This window comes from Gymnogyps californianus, chromosome 1 (genome assembly GCF_018139145.2).
Source record: "Gymnogyps californianus isolate 813 chromosome 1, ASM1813914v2, whole genome shotgun sequence".
NCBI classification, from domain to species: Eukaryota; Metazoa; Chordata; class Aves; order Accipitriformes; family Cathartidae; genus Gymnogyps; species Gymnogyps californianus.
In genome coordinates this window covers 191,886,558-191,903,917 of record NC_059471.1, presented here as the reverse complement: position 1 = coordinate 191,903,917, position 17,360 = coordinate 191,886,558, and the positions used below count along the sequence as shown (strand labels likewise).

At 52.0% G+C, this 17,360-nt stretch overlaps 1 protein-coding gene across 1 annotated transcript; it reads left to right on the top strand.

Moving 5' to 3' along the window:
* The first annotated feature begins 1,964 nt into the window (after positions 1 to 1,964).
* Positions 1,965 to 11,831, top strand: ANKRD7 (ankyrin repeat domain 7). Its single transcript, XM_050904190.1, has 13 exons — positions 1,965 to 2,179; positions 2,735 to 2,849; positions 3,085 to 3,258; positions 3,342 to 3,448; positions 5,790 to 5,932; positions 6,085 to 6,146; positions 6,616 to 6,768; positions 7,731 to 7,906; positions 8,106 to 8,199; positions 9,648 to 9,782; positions 10,041 to 10,153; positions 10,573 to 10,714; positions 11,693 to 11,831. The coding sequence occupies exons 1-13, from the start codon at positions 1,965 to 1,967 to the stop codon at positions 11,780 to 11,782; spliced, it is 1,719 nt and encodes a 572-aa protein (XP_050760147.1). The 3' UTR covers positions 11,783 to 11,831.
* The last annotated feature ends 5,529 nt before the right edge of the window (positions 11,832 to 17,360 follow it).

Sequence of the window (17,360 nt, the reverse complement as noted above, 5' to 3'; positions counted from 1 at the left end):
ACTTCAACAAAGGGCCACTAAGTTCGTTAAGGGACTGGAATGTCTCACACGAGGAAAGGCTGAGAGAGCTGGGACTGTTCAGCCTGGAGAAGAGAAATCTCAGGGGGAATCTCATCAAGGTATATCAATACCTGAAGGGAGGTGTGAGGGACTGAAGGAGCTAACGCCTGTCAATGGCTCCAACATTGTAGCAAACTAAGGTACGGCCTGCATAGCAACTAGGGACTTCAGTGAGGAGTCGGTTGGCATGGACACAGGGGGCGTGCCAGAGGGTGCGCAGTCTGGTGTTCTGGCAGACCCCGCATGGCAACGCACCCTACGTGGCCAGAGCTCACACAAAGTTTATTTGAGGAAGGGGCTTGCAGCTCCTTGGAAAGCCCTAAGACCACCACCCCAATAGCTGCACATGCTCAGTAGGTAAAGAACCGTCTCGAATACCACCACATATGTTGGAACTGTCTAGAATGAACCCAGGTAAGTCTTCAAGAGGTGTGACTGACAGCGGAGATTAGACTATAAAGACAACAATTGCAAAGAGCCAGATTGCACGCCCATCGCTGGAGGATTGCCATGCTCATTGTCGACACCGCGGGATCCAAGGGTGGTGACTCTCTCTTTTCTCTCCCGCCTTTTTTCCCTCTCTTTCCTCTCTTCTTGTGAATGTTTTGCTAGAACCCACGCTGCCCACCGTTACGCCTTCCAGAGTTTGGATTGTTCAAATAAAGCATTCAAAGCGATCGTTTGGTGTCGTTTCACCTTAATTTAGCCCAGGGGGATCCCTGAACCTCTACGGCCCTCTGGCCTGTTCAGTCTGGGTCGTAACAGGAGGGATCAAAGCTTTTTTCAGTGGTGCGCAGTGACAGGACAAGAGGTGATGGGCATAAACTGAAACACAGGAGGTTCTCTCTGAACATCAGGAAACACATATTTACTGTGAAGGTGACAGCACTGGCACAGGTTGCCCAGGCAGGTTGTGGAGATATTCAAATGCCAGCCGGACACAATCCTGGACAACTGGCTCTAGGCGACCCTGCTTCAGCAGAGGACTTGGACCAGAGGACCTTAGCCCTTCTGTGATTCTGTGCAGGGGCTGAGCAGCAGCCACCAGCACAGCAAGATGGGGCCCTTGATTTTTGCCACACTGCAGGAAGTTCAGGCCACCTTTTTGTTGGAGGAGAGCGCATCGTCTCTGCATGCTCTGGCATGGCAGCCTTGGAGTGATCAGTGGGCACCTATACAGACCTCCCGCGGCCCCTGCCCACCCAGGCTCTGCTCTGACCCCACCTCGAGCCTCATTTCAGGGATGCGTGTCCTGAGGCACCCTGGTCACGTGCTGAGGGAAAAATCAGGAGCGGGTCAGGGAAGAGCTGCTCCAGCATCTGCCGCAGCCTTCGGCCAGGCAGGAACAGCCCGCGCCCCCGCCCAGGGGCACCCTGTCGCAGGGGCAAAGCGCCCTCTCCCGGGGCCCCTGGCAGCCCTCACAAGCCCTGGGCCGCGCTCCTTGCCGCCCTGCAGGGCCGCCCTCACACCCGCCCGCCAGGCCTCTACACGCACGCACCCGCCGCCGCACGGCGGCGTCACCCCACCCTCTGTGACGCCCCCTTGTGACGCCCCCGAGCGTGCTCGCCGCCCTTGTTGTGCAGGCACGGGGCTGGCGCGCCCTCTGCTGGCGGACGGAGCAGGCGCTCAGTGCTGTCGCCGCCGCTGTCGGAGCGGCAGCACGTCCCGGGCTGGGAGCGTCGGTGCGTCCCTGCCCCCACCTCGGGGGCTCCAGGCCGCGGCCCTTGCTCGAGGCGAGCTCGTCTCCCTTGTGCCTCTCCTCGTCCATGTCCTTGCCCTCGTCCATGTCCTTGTCCGGGGCCCAGCAGAGTCCACCGGGTGCCTCCTGCTGCTGGTTGCTCCCAGTGGGGCTGCGCCCACGCCACACCATGCACCGCAGCATGCGCCGCAGCATGCAGAGGGTCATGGGGCTCTTCAGCAAGAAGCGGCAGCAGTCGCCCTCTGGCAGCGCTTCTGGGCAGCCCTGTGCGGCTGCTGCCGCCACCAGTGGCTACGAGCTCCGGGAGGAGGACCTGGGCAGGCTGCACCGCGCGGCTGCCCGCAGCGACCTGGCCTGGCTGAGGCGGTGGCGCTGGTGGCTGAAGAGAGTTGGCATCGACAGGCGAGACAAGGAGAAGCGGTGAGGGGCTGGGGGCTGCTGATGGACACCTTGGCTGCTTCTGGCAGGCGTTGCTGCAGGAGGTTCTGAGCCAAGCCCCACTAGTCCTCAGCAGCCCTCTCTCAAGCGCAAGGAGCGTATTACGACGCAAAGCCTACTGATCCAGTGGGAGCATCAGCATGGCACGACCAACCCCCCAGCAGCTTTTGGGTGCCGTGTGGAAGGGTCCGCCCTTAAGGCTTTGTCTGGGATCACGTTCAAGCTAATGGCTTGAAAGGCGAGATTTGTCCTGTCAGCTGGGAGAGTGAACTCTAGCCGCTTGTAGCTGCCGGGTCAGCTTGAGCGCTGTTGGACATGCGTGCCGCCAACCTGCCGCTTTGCCGTGGTCTCCCTGCGGGGTGGTTTTGCAGCTGCTCAGGCATCACCAGTTCTGCCCTGTGGGTGATCAGTGCAGGATTGCAGCAGCAGCAGCAGCAAGCCGGAGGAGCAGAGTCTGGGCAGGGCCCCCAGGGCTGGGTGGCGACACAGCGCTGGTTCTTTCATTGTCTATGTTAAGCTCATATGTTTAATTTTTAGGACACCTCTGCATCTCGCTAGTGCGAACGGCCACGCGGATGTTGTTAGATTTCTAGTACAAGAGAACTGCCAGCTGAACGTTGCTGACAATTTCAAGAGATCGCCACTGATGAAGGTATGTGGAATATGGAAGCTCTTGTGAGGCTTATCAACTGTGCATTAAATTAGAGGTGTCTGGCAGGATTCTTCACACAGACCTGTGTAGAAACATGCATGTTGTAGTCAGCGTGCAATAGGCATATGTTAGCTAATCTTTGAAGACACTCTTTTTTCACAGCGTTCGGAAGCTGGGCAAGTTGTGACAGAGTGAAACATAAATGTTGGAAGTCTTTTTTGTGTGTTGTTCCCAGGCAGTGCAGTGCCAGCAAGAAGAATGTGTGGCTATTCTGCTAGAGCATGGTGCCGACCCAAATCTGGCAGACGCTGACGGCAACACTGCCCTTCACCTGGCTGTCCTATCGCCTAATACAACTGTAGCGGGGCTGTTACTTGAGCATAATGCCAATATTGATGCTCAGAACCAGGTAACCTTGGCATTTGGTAAAGCTGCTCTTTCGAAAAGGTGCAGAACTTGTGTTTTTCTAGCTGGGATTATTTATCCTTTCAGGAGGGATATACCCCCCTTATTCTTGCTGTCGCCGAACACCATCAGGAGATGGCAGAGTTTCTTCAAAAAAAAGGAGCGGACAGGCATGCTCAAGATCAGCGTGAAAGGTGAGGGGGGTTGTCAAAACGGCACATAGGTCTCCTTAGTTGTCTGCAAGTGTGACTGATGAGAGGCGTGGGAATGAGCTTTGAAAAAGAAGGAGCCACACAGAAGGAGTTCCCTGTGTGACTGGTAAAAGCAGGTGTGTGCTTGGCTGCTCTCATACCTCAGCCGCTCTCATACTTTCTCCCCTGAGGACTGCAAGAAAGCATTATCTGTGGTGCCCCCTCCCCACACAGACCCCGACCCAGACCCCGACCCAGACCCAGACCCAGCAGGAACCCTGCCATTAGCTCAGCAGCACCGCTGCTCTGCAGGAGAGGGTTTTTCAAGTGGAGGCATAGTTGGTGCCTAAGTGTTGTCAATGGAAGCGCTGGGAGAAAGAGAGGCAACGTTGTCCAAGGGACAAGGGGCATAAAGTGAAACACGAGGGGTTCCAACCGCACATAGGGAGAAAACTTCTCGGCGTGAGAACGGTCAGTCAGTCAAACAGGTTGCCCCGGGAGTTTGTGCAGCCTCCATCCATGGGGGCTTGTAAAAGCAGGGTGGAAGGGGCCCTGAACAGCATGGTCTGACCTCGTAGCTGAGTCTGCTTTGGGGAGGCGGTTGGCCTGGAGACCTCCTGAGGTCCCTTCCAACCTGAGTTCTCCCAACGCTTCCGTGTATTTGGTTTTGCTTTCACTGTGCCTGTAAGAAAGGCCAAAAGAATTGTTTTGGGAGCAAGCAGGGATTAAAATGATGGCAATGCAGTGCCTGCAGAAGCGGATATATTTCATATCACCTTTTGGATGCTTTAGGACTGCTCTTACGGTTGCCGCATTTGCCGGGGATACGAATGCAATCCAACTACTTCTTTGGCATAGTGCTGATATTCTTATAAAGATAACTCTGGCTTCATGGCTGTGCATTATGCTCGCGTGTCTAGACGTGTCGGGTAAATGGTTTACATTGTCGTTAGAGGGGCTGACTTGTCAGAGTGTCTGCGCTGATTTATGAAGCTTTTTGGTAATGGCACCAAGGTGTAACGATATGTTGAGACCTTTGCTGAAGCTGGGCTCAGTGATGTCTTCTGATACATCTCCTTCCCATGTCGAGAGTGGATGTGGAAACTGAGGAGAACTTCCACCCACAACGCTCTCTTAGAATTCCCGCATGTGTTGCTAAGCTCTGTTCAACCCCACTGACCAGGAACTACCCACCTTTTGTTTCAGTGGGATACCTGACTGACATCCCTTTAGTTAAGCCCTTAAGCAGTTTTCTTCTGCTTGTGTGTAGCTTTGCACCCACGGGCAAAGCTTCTTGAAGGCGGTTATGTATGCTTAAAAGCTAGGCTGAAGAAAATAGCCCTTCTTCCTCATGGTCGTAGCCAGCTGAAAGCACTACATTATCCCTAGGAGCATGCCTTGTCTTGCCCATAAACACCTGCCCAAAACCACTTGTCACTGAACTCCGACTTCATTTCTTCTCCCCTTGCCCCATTCTGTTAGCCTGTATCGATGGGAAGCCGGAGAGAAGGGCTCCTGGGTAAACTCTGGCATCTAAACAGCTTTAGGAATAAAGCATGTTTAATGGGCATTACTGTAGGAAAAAAAGATCTTCACTCCTTACTCGAGTGTTCTGGCACAGCATAAACGTTGTGCCAATGCATTGTTTTTCAAAGAAGCCTGGGTCTGAGCGAGTGCTTTTTTGTTGTTGCTGGGGGAGGTTTAAGCCTCAGTTAGAAAGCAAACCTGAAAGGGGTCTTTCTCAGGAGCCCCAATTTACTCTCTCCCAAGGCTGTTAGACGAGAACGCCTATTCAATGTAGTTAACACACACAGTGCTCAGAATGCAACCCCAGTCTTCTTTGGCCGCTTGATCACACTTAGGAGCTGTCTAAACTCTCAAGTCCTCAGACTAATCATAAAGATTTCTCAAGTCCTTCCAAGTCAGGACTGCGTTTGAGGAGACCATAGGCTGGCTTGACGTGAATAGCTGCAGCATTAATGTAGCATTCTGCGGCCATAGCGCCCTTGCAGTTAGATGTGACTCTGCCAGAGGGCTTGTTGATTTTTGTAGTGCTCCCTATGGAGAGGTTCTTTATCAGTTTAGATTGTAGCCAGCAGAGCTGAAGTGCTTCACAGATACCAATATGCATCTAGAGAATGAACATGCCTGCAGCGAATATTTCATCATGTAATAGTAGTGCAAGAGTGAGGGGGGTGTGTGGGGTGTGTTACTGTTTCTCAGTTGGCAACAAAAATGGAGACGCTGGGTCAGGAATGGCTGTTGCTGTCCTAGTCAAGCGTGTATGCAAAGATGTAGTTGTTTCTACCAACTCTATTTCCTCTCTTCCTGTATATATCCTTAGTAAGCCACTGGCAGAAAACGTGGACAGTGAGAACACAGAAGAATCTTCTGCAGGTGGTGCAGCAGACAAGGCAGTTCTCAGCAGCTCCTGCCCTGTGAGGACTGCTGACTTTACACGGGCTGCACTTGCTCAGGACGGAGGAGGTAGGATCCTTAACTGTGGAAGAGCCGATGAGGAAAATCGCTATGGCCTGTAATAGAACCGTTCCTCATCTTTTGGATGCTGGGCTTGGATGATGGGAAAAAGCAGACTGAGATAAACACTCACAGTGTGTCGCTTCTTACCTCCTCTGTAGGTGCCCTCCCAGTGGGAGGAGCAGAGCAAAAAGAAGATGCTGAATCTCCTGGGGATTTCGAGGTACTTTCTGTGAGGGATGCAGTGGGGTTCCCTTTGGTTCGCTTGCTTCTGGGCTTATTTACCTCTGGGCTCGTTGACCTCTGCTGCTGCTCCCGCCACACATTTGTAACTGGGGGCCCTTGAAATACTTGTGCTTTAGGCCAGCTGTTCATTTAGGACTGAGATGAAGGCAGGTCAAGCTAATGACCTGGGTCTCATAGCAACTGGCCTTTGAGTTTCATTTCTAGTATAGTATAGCAGCAGTGAAGTTTCCCCTGCTTCCCCTGGTAGCGTGGAGGTGCTTGCTCAGCTGAGAAAGATGGAGAGAGGTCATCAGTTTTGCAGGTGCCTGCTGGTGGTGGGCAACATTTCTTAGCTTTGAATTCACTTTGAAGACTGACCTAATTATGTAACCTGAGAAGCCAAAGCACACCTCATATTCTCATGTTCTTATCGAACTCTTCATGCTCATGTAACAACTCTTCTTGAGGACTGGGTCACACAGCTGCAGCAGGAGCTGGCCGATGCTCTTAAAAAGCAAGCTACGTCAGAAGCTTCACTGGAAGTTACTATGCACTACCACAATGACCTGGAGGAAGACAAGCTGCGCTTGCAAATGGAACTGGACAGGGTTGAAGCCGAGGTATGGAAAGCCTGTCACTATAGGAATAAACCTGCGGGTGGCTGTTTCTTCCTGTTCATTGTGAAAAAGGAAAAAAACAGTATTCTGGGAGCCAGCAGGAGAGAGATCTAAGGAAGTTAATGATCCCCTGTCGTAATTCATGAAGCCAGTGAAACCGTCAGCCAGGTGGCCTCCTCTTCCTCTTCCAGAGCGCAATATCGCATTACTTGAATCATCAAAAAGCCAACTGGTTTCTGTTGCAAGTGAGAGACAATCTTGCTCCTCAACACCACAGCAGAAGCTCTTGTTCAGGCTCTGGGGTAGTATTGCAGCAACGTCCTTTCTCGTCCCTTCTTCCTCCCCTCCCCTGGTGTTAAATGCAGCTGGCCCGTTGGGGAGCTCCTCACAAGCTGGAGGGGCAAGGCAGTGCGTTAGGAGCAGCCTTCTGGTGGCTAGGTACGAACAGAGCAGTTTGTTCTCTCTCAAAATTCACCTCTGCTCTGAGGCACTATTTCCCTGTTCAGGATATTGCACTCTATATATAGTCTTCTGTTTGTATACAACAGATGTTCCTTATTTGTAGCTTGCTAAATATCTGTGAAGGTCGTTGTCTTTGTTTTGGGTGCACAGCATGTAAAACAATGTGAACCTCCTTCATGGTTATCTTCATGGAGGAGCAAACAAGTGGATCCAAAGAGTGTCACGACTCACCGGAAGGGTAGGGGGGGCAGCGTCGGTGCTTAGAACCGTGCTATAGGAAATCAGTGGAGGGATGAGAGAGGCCAGTAGAAAAGACGATGAAGTAACACAGTTTGTGTTCACTTGCTAGTAGAAGTGAAAGTTTCAATGTACTTGAAATGATTACAGTGGTTTGGGTAGAGGGTATGCGCAGATATATGCAGTACTTGAATTCTTCAGGCGCAGTTGACTCCTCTATATAAAAGCTCACCTGACTACTGTGGATTCTTCCTGTGATTTTACAGTTGCGGGAGTTGGAAGAACAGCATCGTCAGTCTGAGCATTGTGTTCGTGACTTGAAGACTGCCTTGGATGATAAGGAAAGAGAAGTAATAGCTTCCTCCCAGAAACTGCAGGACCTCCTGTTGGCATCTTCTGGGACTAATACTACTATAAAACAACTGGAGGAACACGTGCAACGGTAGGAGACTAACACAGTGAAGCAAGGTGTCTGTCGCTTTGTGGGATTGTGTGAAAACAACAGGATAGCCTTGTTGCATCACAGCAAGTTAATACACGATTTTGAAGGACGCTTTTGTCTTAGATTGTTATTCCATGCTGTTCTTTCAGAACTGGTGCTCTGGTGGATTTCCGTAATAAGACTTGTGTTTCTTTTTAAGCCTTGAAATTGAAAATGCCAGATTGGAAGCCACAGTCCAGCAACAAAGCAATAGGATTGAAGCCCTTCAGAGAGACCTGCAAGCCTCTGCCTCAGTAAGCTGGTCAAAAACTTCCCTTTTTGTGAGCTCCTGAGCCTAGTTACCTATTTCTGTGGGGACATTTTAAGATGAGGTTTTCCTGGAGAGCCTAGGGGAGCTCAGTTCCTGCATTCTACTGAATATAGGCTGCTCAGAAAGCAGCCTGGTCCATTCCCCAGCTTTCTGGTTTTGAGAGTTTTCCCATGCTACATTAGCAAGTCCTACCTAATGCTCTAAAAGGCAACGTTTTGACACGAGTTCATTTTCTTCATAGGAGCTTGTCTGGTGCTACGTTTTGAATTTGTGATGAAAACTGTGTTAATGACACAGGGACGATTTAGTTATTGCTGAACAGTGCTTGCACAGTGTCAAGGCCTTTTCTGTTTCTCATACTGCCCCACCAGCAAGTAGGCTGGGGGTGCACAAGAAGCTGGGGCAGGGGGGCACAACCAGGACAGCTGACTCCAAATGACCATCCCATATGACATCATGCTCAGCAATAAAAGCTGCGGGGAAGGAGGAAGGAAGGAGGGACGTTTGGAGATATGGCATTTGTCTTGCCAAGGAACCATTACACGTGAGGAAGCCCTGCTTTCCTGGAAACGGCTGAAAAACTGCCTGCCGCTGGGAAGCAGTGAATGAATTCCTTATTTGCTTTGCTCGCGCATGCAACTTTAGCTTTACCTATGAAACTGTCTTCCTCTCAACCCACAAATTTTCTCACTCTTACCCTGCCGATGCTCTCCCCCACCCCACCGGCAGGGAGTGAGCGAGTGGCTGTGTGGTGCTTAGCTGCCTACTAAGGTTAAACCATGACAGATGGTGGATAGGATGGATGTTGTGGGCAGGAGGGAGATCGGTGGTTGAAAGCTGAGAGAGGAGACTGGACTTGGGAGATCCATGTTACCTCTGCAGCTTTGTCACAGCTTGCCCTCGAGACCATGATAGCTTCCTCTACCACGTGTGAACGGGTGCTGGTTCTGTCCTGCCACGCAGGGGCTGAGGTAAAGAATAATTAGGTGAGGTGATGCTGTACAGTAGCAGGCAGAGCGTTTTCTTGCTCTCAGGAGATGTACAGCTGTTACAGAAGCCGTGAGGGTAGGGTACTGTCTGTGGTGGGCACGAGAGGAATTATTATATTATGCAGTATGTATCATTATGAACTCCGGAGGACCTTTGGAAGAAAGCTGTAGGGTGATTCTGTGTGTGTGTGTGTGTCGTCTAATCCCCCAAAGATGCAGCCTCATCTTGTCACTTCTAGAGCGTTCATTCTTTCCACCAGCTTCAATTGCTGTTCTTGGCTATGTTTCCCAAGGTGTGTTTTACACTCCACATGAACCTTAACCGTAGATCTCAGATGGGGAGAGGAGAGCTTAGGCCTGTTTCCATTTAAGGTACTGCTTTCTACTGCAGTGTTGTCTTCCGGTCACCTTAGTTTTTTCTTTGCCACTGTTGCTTTCACAGATGAAAAAGCAGAATGTGCTGGCTCTGACATCAAAGGACTTACACAGCACGTGGGAAGGGCAACTGAAGTCAAGATCCCACCGTGAAGAGCGTGTTGGTCAGAGTGACAGGGAAAAGGCTGAACTCTTGGAACAGGTGAGCCCAGAAAATTCTCCAAACACCTAGCCAATACCCAGGAGAACCGTGTCCACCTTTTTGTTGAGTTCTTACATACTCTGCTTTTTCTGTTATCCTTGCCGTTCAGGCTCTGAGTATCTTGTCATTTGAAGGTCATGCAGGAAGCAACAGATAGAGATGTACTGCAGCTTCTCTGTGGAGAACACTAGATACACATACTGCACACAGATATTGTTCCTATGCTGTGTGTGTCATGTATCTTTTCTATTTTGAAAGCGTGACAGTAAAGCACAGCAAGTGAAGAAGCTGGCAGAGGAGGTATGCAGAAACGAAGTGCATCTGTGCGAAGAATTGAGAATAAACTTCGAATTGTACAAAGACTGTGAGAGGTATGGCTTTTTAGTATGTTGAAGAGGTATCCCTGAGTAGAAGCCAAGCTTTATTGAACTTCAGTGTAAAAATAGGTGTACGTAGCTGTTTGTGAGCTAATTCAAGCCTCATGTTAGTTCTTGCAAGGCGCTTCTGTACGTGAGCCTATAGTTTTCAATAGCTGCCAAAAGAACCGCAAATGCAGGTTGCCCTGCAGTTCTCCTGGGAGGGAAGGAAGTCTTTTAGTCCTCTTGTCAGGTGAAATTTGGACCCTCCAAGTGATCTGTGGCACAGGAATGCTGGTTTTTCTCAGTAATTCCTGGTGTGTCAAGCACGTTCAAGATGAAGCAAGCCACGTCTGCGCTCTTTATGTAAGAGTATGTGAAAAAGGCCGGCTGTTCCTTTGCTTCATTGTTGTCTTGACTAATTTGCTCTGTAGGTTGAACAGGCTTCTGAGCAGAGCTACAAAGAAACTCCGTGTGTATGAGGAGAGCGAGATGGAGTCCCAGCTTAGTTTACAGGGAGAAATGAAGAACAACTGCTCTGAAATGGTCAGTGAAGATGGTAGATTAAGAACAAAGGTGAGCTCTGGTTTGTTTGGGGTTTTCTTGGTGATTTTCTTCTGTTGGCTGGGGTTTTTTTTGGCTTGGGGGGCGGGGGGTGGGGGGCGTTGAGACCTGTATTACCCTTTTCCTATACATTTTTGGTATGGTCAATTATCTGTTCTCTTCTTGATGCTCCTTCTGTTGTAGTAGTAGTAGGAGATGATGATAAACACTGCTGTAGTTGTCATCATGGGTAAAAATTAATGTGCAGAGCAGTATCTGCAAAGGCACATCAAGGGCGAGCCGAGAGTCGCAGCAAGGCTGGCAGGGTCCGTGACCTTACAGGCCAGGGAGCAGTCCCACAGGCCCTCACCAAGAAGAGCTGAACAGGTCCAGTGACAGTAAGCGGGGTCAGCCAAGAGTGCAGACCGCCAGGCCAGTCCATAGGGACAGGCAGGTCTGCAGTCCTACCAGGATGTCACGTCCATGGGTGAGGGTCAGGGCTGAGAGCAGCGAGGCCCGGCACAGGCCTGGCTGCAGCTTGAGGCCGTGGCAGCATCTTCTAGGTCTGACAGATGAATTCCTTCCTGGAAGAGCGGGGAGTAACACTGCCATAACTCAGAACAACTGTATGAAGCTGGCTTTGCCCACGATCAGCCCCTGAGACCCGTCTTAAACACAAGTTGAGCAGGAGGCAGTTCAGGTTTTGCTTTTCTAAATGGTGTCATTGCTTCCCAGGGCATGCGATGTGATGTGGTGATGCAGAAAAAGTTCTGTAACTTATTGCTCACTAGTGGCTGTCTCAGCCCAGCTGTCCCTTGTCATGGGGACCCAGAAGAAGAGTTCCCAGAAGTGCTTTTGAGGTTGCTCTGGCTGTTCAGTAGCATGTAATCTCTTATCTACTTCTCCGCTTGTTACTCGGATTTGTTGCTAAAGCAGCCATGCTTCAGAGCTACATTGTTTTTAGAAGGTCTTATTGTAGAATGAGTCAACTGCCTTTCCCTATTTTCATAGCTGAAGAGACGACATCATTACCGATCGGAAGATGCTGGAGCAGAGAAGTCCCAAAAGTCCAGAAAGCAAGGAGTGGTTATACTGAGATGAAACATTTGCCTTCCACCTACTAATTCAGGGACTGGAGCTGCCAGGCAGTGAGGAAGAGCAGCCATGGCCACCATGTTGGCAGGAAGACAACGGTTTTGTGCTGCTAACACCCTGCATTTAATTCCAAGTATTTTGTTCCAACTTGGTATTTAATAAACTTTGTAATCTAGTACGTGTCTTTGTTTTTCTTCTGATCCCCTGCTGGCTTTGCTTCTCCCATCCCCTGTTCACATGGCTGTACCCTCTTATTCCCTCTGCTTGCCTCTGGTACAGATGAGGACCTGTCTGATTGCTGCAAAATGGTGATGACTGCTGGAACTGTTGTGACATTTTAGGAGAACCGCTGCGTTTTGTCACAGAATTTGAGTTCTTTGGACCTAGCTGGCATGGATGAGGAGAGCTATATTTTTGAAGGCCTATTCAGGCTTTCTTCCTAGGCAGGCAGAGACTTCTCTCTCCGCCCTCGGTCTGAGTGAAAATCAGTCATACAGACATTTTCGAGGGTGAGAGAGAAGCAAGGCCTAAGTCCGAGCGAGAGCTCTCCTCTGCTCACAGCTGTATCTTCAGCCTGTCCTGGAGGCCAGGCAAATGGCCAGCATCCGTCCGTGTCCTTTTCCTCTGGGGAGGCTTGAAGCACAATTGTGTTAAGATTGTGGACTAGAGTTGAGGTATTGCTAATAATCAGTTCCCAGACTCTTACTGTATTTTAGAGCAATCCTTCTTGTGGTCTGGGCAGAAGGTAGTGGGTGAGCTTCTGGCAGCCATGAAAAGCTGCCAAATCCTACAGGTTTTTATCCCATGGGGAGCTGACCAATTTGTAGCCCGCAAAGGGGAAAGGTGGTAAGAAATTTCTTCGGCCTGCACCAGAGCGGTCAGAGAGAAGTTCAGCTTTTGGTACTTTCTAGCGTCTCTCCACAGAGAACGCAGGTGCAGAACGTCTTCGCCTTCACTTTGTGTTGTCACTGTGATAAACTGGGACATGACCTGTTTTCAAGTTTGTTCCTAACCTGCTCTGTGCTGCCGGTTGTCAGTGAGAGGGAAAGTTCTTGGCTGGCGGAGCAGCAGAACGGAAATTGAACGTTGGCATCTGGCATGACAGGAGCTGACAGCAGTTACAATGGGGTGGGGGGTGAGGGGGTAAATATCTATCTCTTTTTCTCTTTCCCCCTTTTCCTCTCTTTCCTTTCTTCTTGTAAATGTTTTGATAGAACCCACGCTGCCTACTGTTAGCCTTCCAAAGTTTTGGGTTGTTCCTATTGCAAAGAAATCATTTGAAGTGATCGTTTGGTGTCGTTTCACCTTAATTTAGCCCGAGGGGATCTCAGAACCTCTACGACCCTCTGGTCTGTCCTGTCTGGGTCATAACAACTGGGAGGATTACTGAAACATTGTCCGAGCATCCAGGGATGAAGTTAGGAAAGCTAAAGCCCAAATGGAATTGAATCAGGCCAGGGATGTCAACAACAACAAAAAGGACTTCCTTAAGCATGTAGGCGACAAAAGGAAGACCAGGGAAAATGTGGGCCCATGCATCGCTCAACAAGATGGGGGACCTGGTTACACAGGACACGGAAAAGACAGAAGAACTGAACGCCTTCTTTGCCTCCGTCTTTACTAGCAAGGCCAGCCTTCAGGAATCCCAGGTCCCAGAGACCAGGGGAAAATCTGGAGCAAGGAAGATGTACTCTTGGTGGAAGAGGATCAGGTCAGGGAACACTTAAGCAAACTGGACATACATAAGTCCATGGGCCCTGACGGGACGCATTCATGAGTGCCGAGGGAGCTGGCTGATGCCATTGTGAAGCCACTCTCGATAATCTGTGATCGATCATGGTGACTGGGAGAAGTGCCCAAAGACTGGAGGAAAGAAAAGGTCACTCCTATCTTCAAGAAGGGCAAGAAGGAGGACCCAGGGAACTACAGGCCAATCAGCCTCACCTCCATCCCTGGGAATGTGATGGAGTAGCTAATCCTGGAAACCATTTCCAGGCACATGACAGACAACAAAATCGTCAGTAGTAGTCAGAATGGCTTCAACAAGGGGAATTCATGTTTGACCAACTTGATGAACTGCTACGATGAAAAGACTGGCCTGGTAGACAAGGGGAAAGCAGTGGACATCATCTACCTGGACTTCAGTAACGCCTTTGACACTGTCACCAATAAGATCCTCATAGACAAGGTGTTCACGCGTACACGGGCTGGATAAGCAGACAGCTGGGTGGACTGAAAACTGACTGAACAGCCAGGCCCAGAGGGTGGCGATCAGTGGTGCAAACGTCTAGTTGGAGACCAGTGACTAGCGGTGTACCCCAGGGGTCAATATTGGGTCCAGTCCTGTTCAAAATCTTTGTTAATCATCTGGATGATGGGGCGGCGTACCCTCAGCAAGTTTGCTGATGACACAAAACTGGGAGGACTGGCTGATACGCCAGAGGGTTGCGCTGCCATCCAGAGGGACTGCGACAGGCTGGAGAAATGGGCTGACAGGAACCTCGCACAGTCAACAAGGGACAGTGCAGTGTCCTGCACCTGAGACGGAACAATCCCAGGCACCAGTACCTGCTGGGGGCCACCCACATGGAAAGCAGCTTTGCAGAAAAGGACCTAGGGGTCCTGGTGGACACCAAGTTGACCATGAGCCAGCAGTGTGTCCTTGCAGCAAAGAAGGAATATGGTATCCTGGGTTGCCTTAGACAAAGTATTGCCACCAAGTCAAGGGAGGTGGTATTTCCACTCTACTCAGCACTGGTGAGGGGAGTATTGTGTCCAGTTCTGGGCTCCTCAGACGCGGACATACTGCAAAAACTTCAACAAAGGGCCACTAAGTTCGTTAAGGGACTGGAACGTCTCACACGAGGAAAGGCTGAGAGAGCTGGGACTGTTCAGCCTGGAGAAGAGAAATCTCAGGGGGAATCTCATCAAGGTATATCAATACCTGAAGGGAGGTGTGAGGGACTGAAGGAGCTAACGCCTGTCAATGGCTCCAACATTGTAGCAAACTAAGGTACGGCCTGCATAGCAACTAGGGACTTCAGTGAGGAGTCGGTTGGCATGGACACAGGGGGCGTGCCAGAGGGTGCGCAGTCTGGTGTTCTGGCAGACCCCGCATGGCAACGCACCCTACGTGGCCAGAGCTCCCACAAAGTTTATTTGAGGAAGGGGCTTGCAGCTCCTTGGAAAGCCCCTAAGACCACCACCCCAATAAGCTGCACATGCTCAGTAGGTAAAGAACCGTCTCGAATACCACCACATATGTTGAGAACTGTCTAGAATGAACCCAGGTAAGTCTTCAAGAGGTGTGACTGACAGCGGAGATTAGACTATAAAGACAACAATTGCAAAGAGCCAGATTGCACGCCCATCGCTGGAGGATTGCCATGCTCATTGTCGACACCGCGGGATCCAAGGGTGGTGACTCTCTCTTTTCTCTCCCGCCTTTTTTCCCTCTCTTTCCTCTCTTCTTGTGAATGTTTTGCTAGAACCCACGCTGCCCACCGTTACGCCTTCCAGAGTTTGGATTGTTCAAATAAAGCATTCAAAGCGATCGTTTGGTGTCGTTTCACCTTAATTTAGCCCAGGGGGATCCCTGAACCTCTACGGCCCTCTGGCCTGTTCAGTCTGGGTCGTAACAGGAGGGATCAAAGCTTTTTTCAGTGGTGCGCAGTGACAGGACAAGAGGTGATGGGCATAAACTGAAACACAGGAGGTTCTCTCTGAACATCAGGAAACACATATTTACTGTGAAGGTGACAGCACTGGCACAGGTTGCCCAGGCAGGTTGTGGAGATATTCAAATGCCAGCCGGACACAATCCTGGACAACTGGCTCTAGGCGACCCTGCTTCAGCAGAGGACTTGGACCAGAGGACCTTAGCCCTTCTGTGATTCTGTGCAGGGGCTGAGCAGCAGCCACCAGCACAGCAAGATGGGGCCCTTGATTTTTGCCACACTGCAGGAAGTTCAGGCCACCTTTTTGTTGGAGGAGAGCGCATCGTCTCTGCATGCTCTGGCATGGCAGCCTTGGAGTGATCAGTGGGCACCTATAGAGACCTCCCGCGGCCCCTGCCCACCCAGGCTCTGCTCTGACCCCACCTCGAGCCTCATTTCAGGGATGCGTGTCCTGAGGCACCCTGGTCACGTGCTGAGGGAAAAATCAGGAGCGGGTGAGGGAAGAGCTGCTCCAGCATCTGCCGCAGCCTTCGGCCAGGCAGGAACAGCCCGCGCCCCCGCCCAGGGCACCCTGTCGCAGGGGCAAAGCGCCCTCTCCCGGGGCCCCTGGCAGCCCTCACAAGCCCTGGGCCGCGCTCCTTGCCGCCCTGCAGGGCCGCCCTCACACCCGCCCGCCAGGCCTCTACAGGCACGCACCCGCCGCCGCACGGCGGCGTCACCCCACCCTCTGTGACGCCCCCTTGTGACGCCCCCGAGCGTGCTCGCCGCCCTTGTTGTGCAGGCACGGGGCTGGCGCGCCCTCTGCTGGCGGACGGAGCAGGCGCTCAGTGCTGTCGCCGCCGCTGTCGGAGCAGCAGCACGTCCCGGGCTGGGAGCGTCGGTGCGTCCCTGCCCCCACCTCGGGGGCTCCAGGCCGCGGCCTTGCTCGAGGCGAGCTCGTCTCCCTTGTGCCTCTCCTCGTCCATGTCCTTGCCCTCGTCCATGTCCTTGTCCGGGGCCCAGCAGAGTCCACCGGGTGCCTCCTGCTGCTGGTTGCTCCCAGTGGGGCTGCGCCCACGCCACACCATGCACCGCAGCATGCGCCGCAGCATGCAGAGGGTCATGGGGCTCTTCAGCAAGAAGCGGCAGCAGTCGCCCTCTGGCAGCGCTTCTGGGCAGCCCTGTGCGGCTGCTGCCGCCACCAGTGGCTACGAGCTCCGGGAGGAGGACCTGGGCAGGCTGCACCGCGCGGCTGCCCGCAGCGACCTGGCCTGGCTGAGGCGGTGGCGCTGGTGGCTGAAGAGAGTTGGCATCGACAGGCGAGACAAGGAGAAGCGGTGAGGGGCTGGGGGCTGCTGATGGACACCTTGGCTGCTTCTGGCAGGCGTTGCTGCAGGAGGTTCTGAGCCAAGCCCCACTAGTCCTCAGCAGCCCTCTCTCAAGCGCAAGGAGCGTATTACGACGCAAAGCCTACTGATCCAGTGGGAGCATCAGCATGGCACGACCAACCCCCCAGCAGCTTTTGGGTGCCGTGTGGAAGGGTCCGCCCTTAAGGCTTTGTCTGGGATCACGTTCAAGCTAATGGCTTGAAAGGCGAGATTTGTCCTGTCAGCTGGGAGAGTGAACTCTAGCCGCTTGTAGCTGCCGGGTCAGCTTGAGCGCTGTTGGACATGCGTGCCGCCAACCTGCCGCTTTGCCGTGGTCTCCCTGCGGGGTGGTTTTGCAGCTGCTCAGGCATCACCAGTTCTGCCCTGTGGGTGATCAGTGCAGGATTGCAGCAGCAGCAGCAGCAAGCCGGAGGAGCAGAGTCTGGGCAGGGCCCCCAGGGCTGGGTGGCGACACAGCGCTGGTTCTTTCATTGTCTATGTTAAGCTCATCTGTTTAATTTTTAGGACACCTCTGCATCTCGCTAGTGCGAACGGCCACGC

Coding starts and splice junctions, on each gene's coding strand:
- ANKRD7 (XM_050904190.1), top strand. CDS start 1,965: ATGGGGCTCTTCAGCAAGAAGCGGCAGCAGTCGCCCTCTGGCAGCGCT. Junction 5,933..6,084: donor ACTTGCTCAGGACGGAGGAG/GTAGGATCCTTA, acceptor CCTCCTCTGTAG/GTGCCCTCCCAGTGGGAGGA. Junction 9,783..10,040: donor AGGCTGAACTCTTGGAACAG/GTGAGCCCAGAA, acceptor CTATTTTGAAAG/CGTGACAGTAAAGCACAGCA.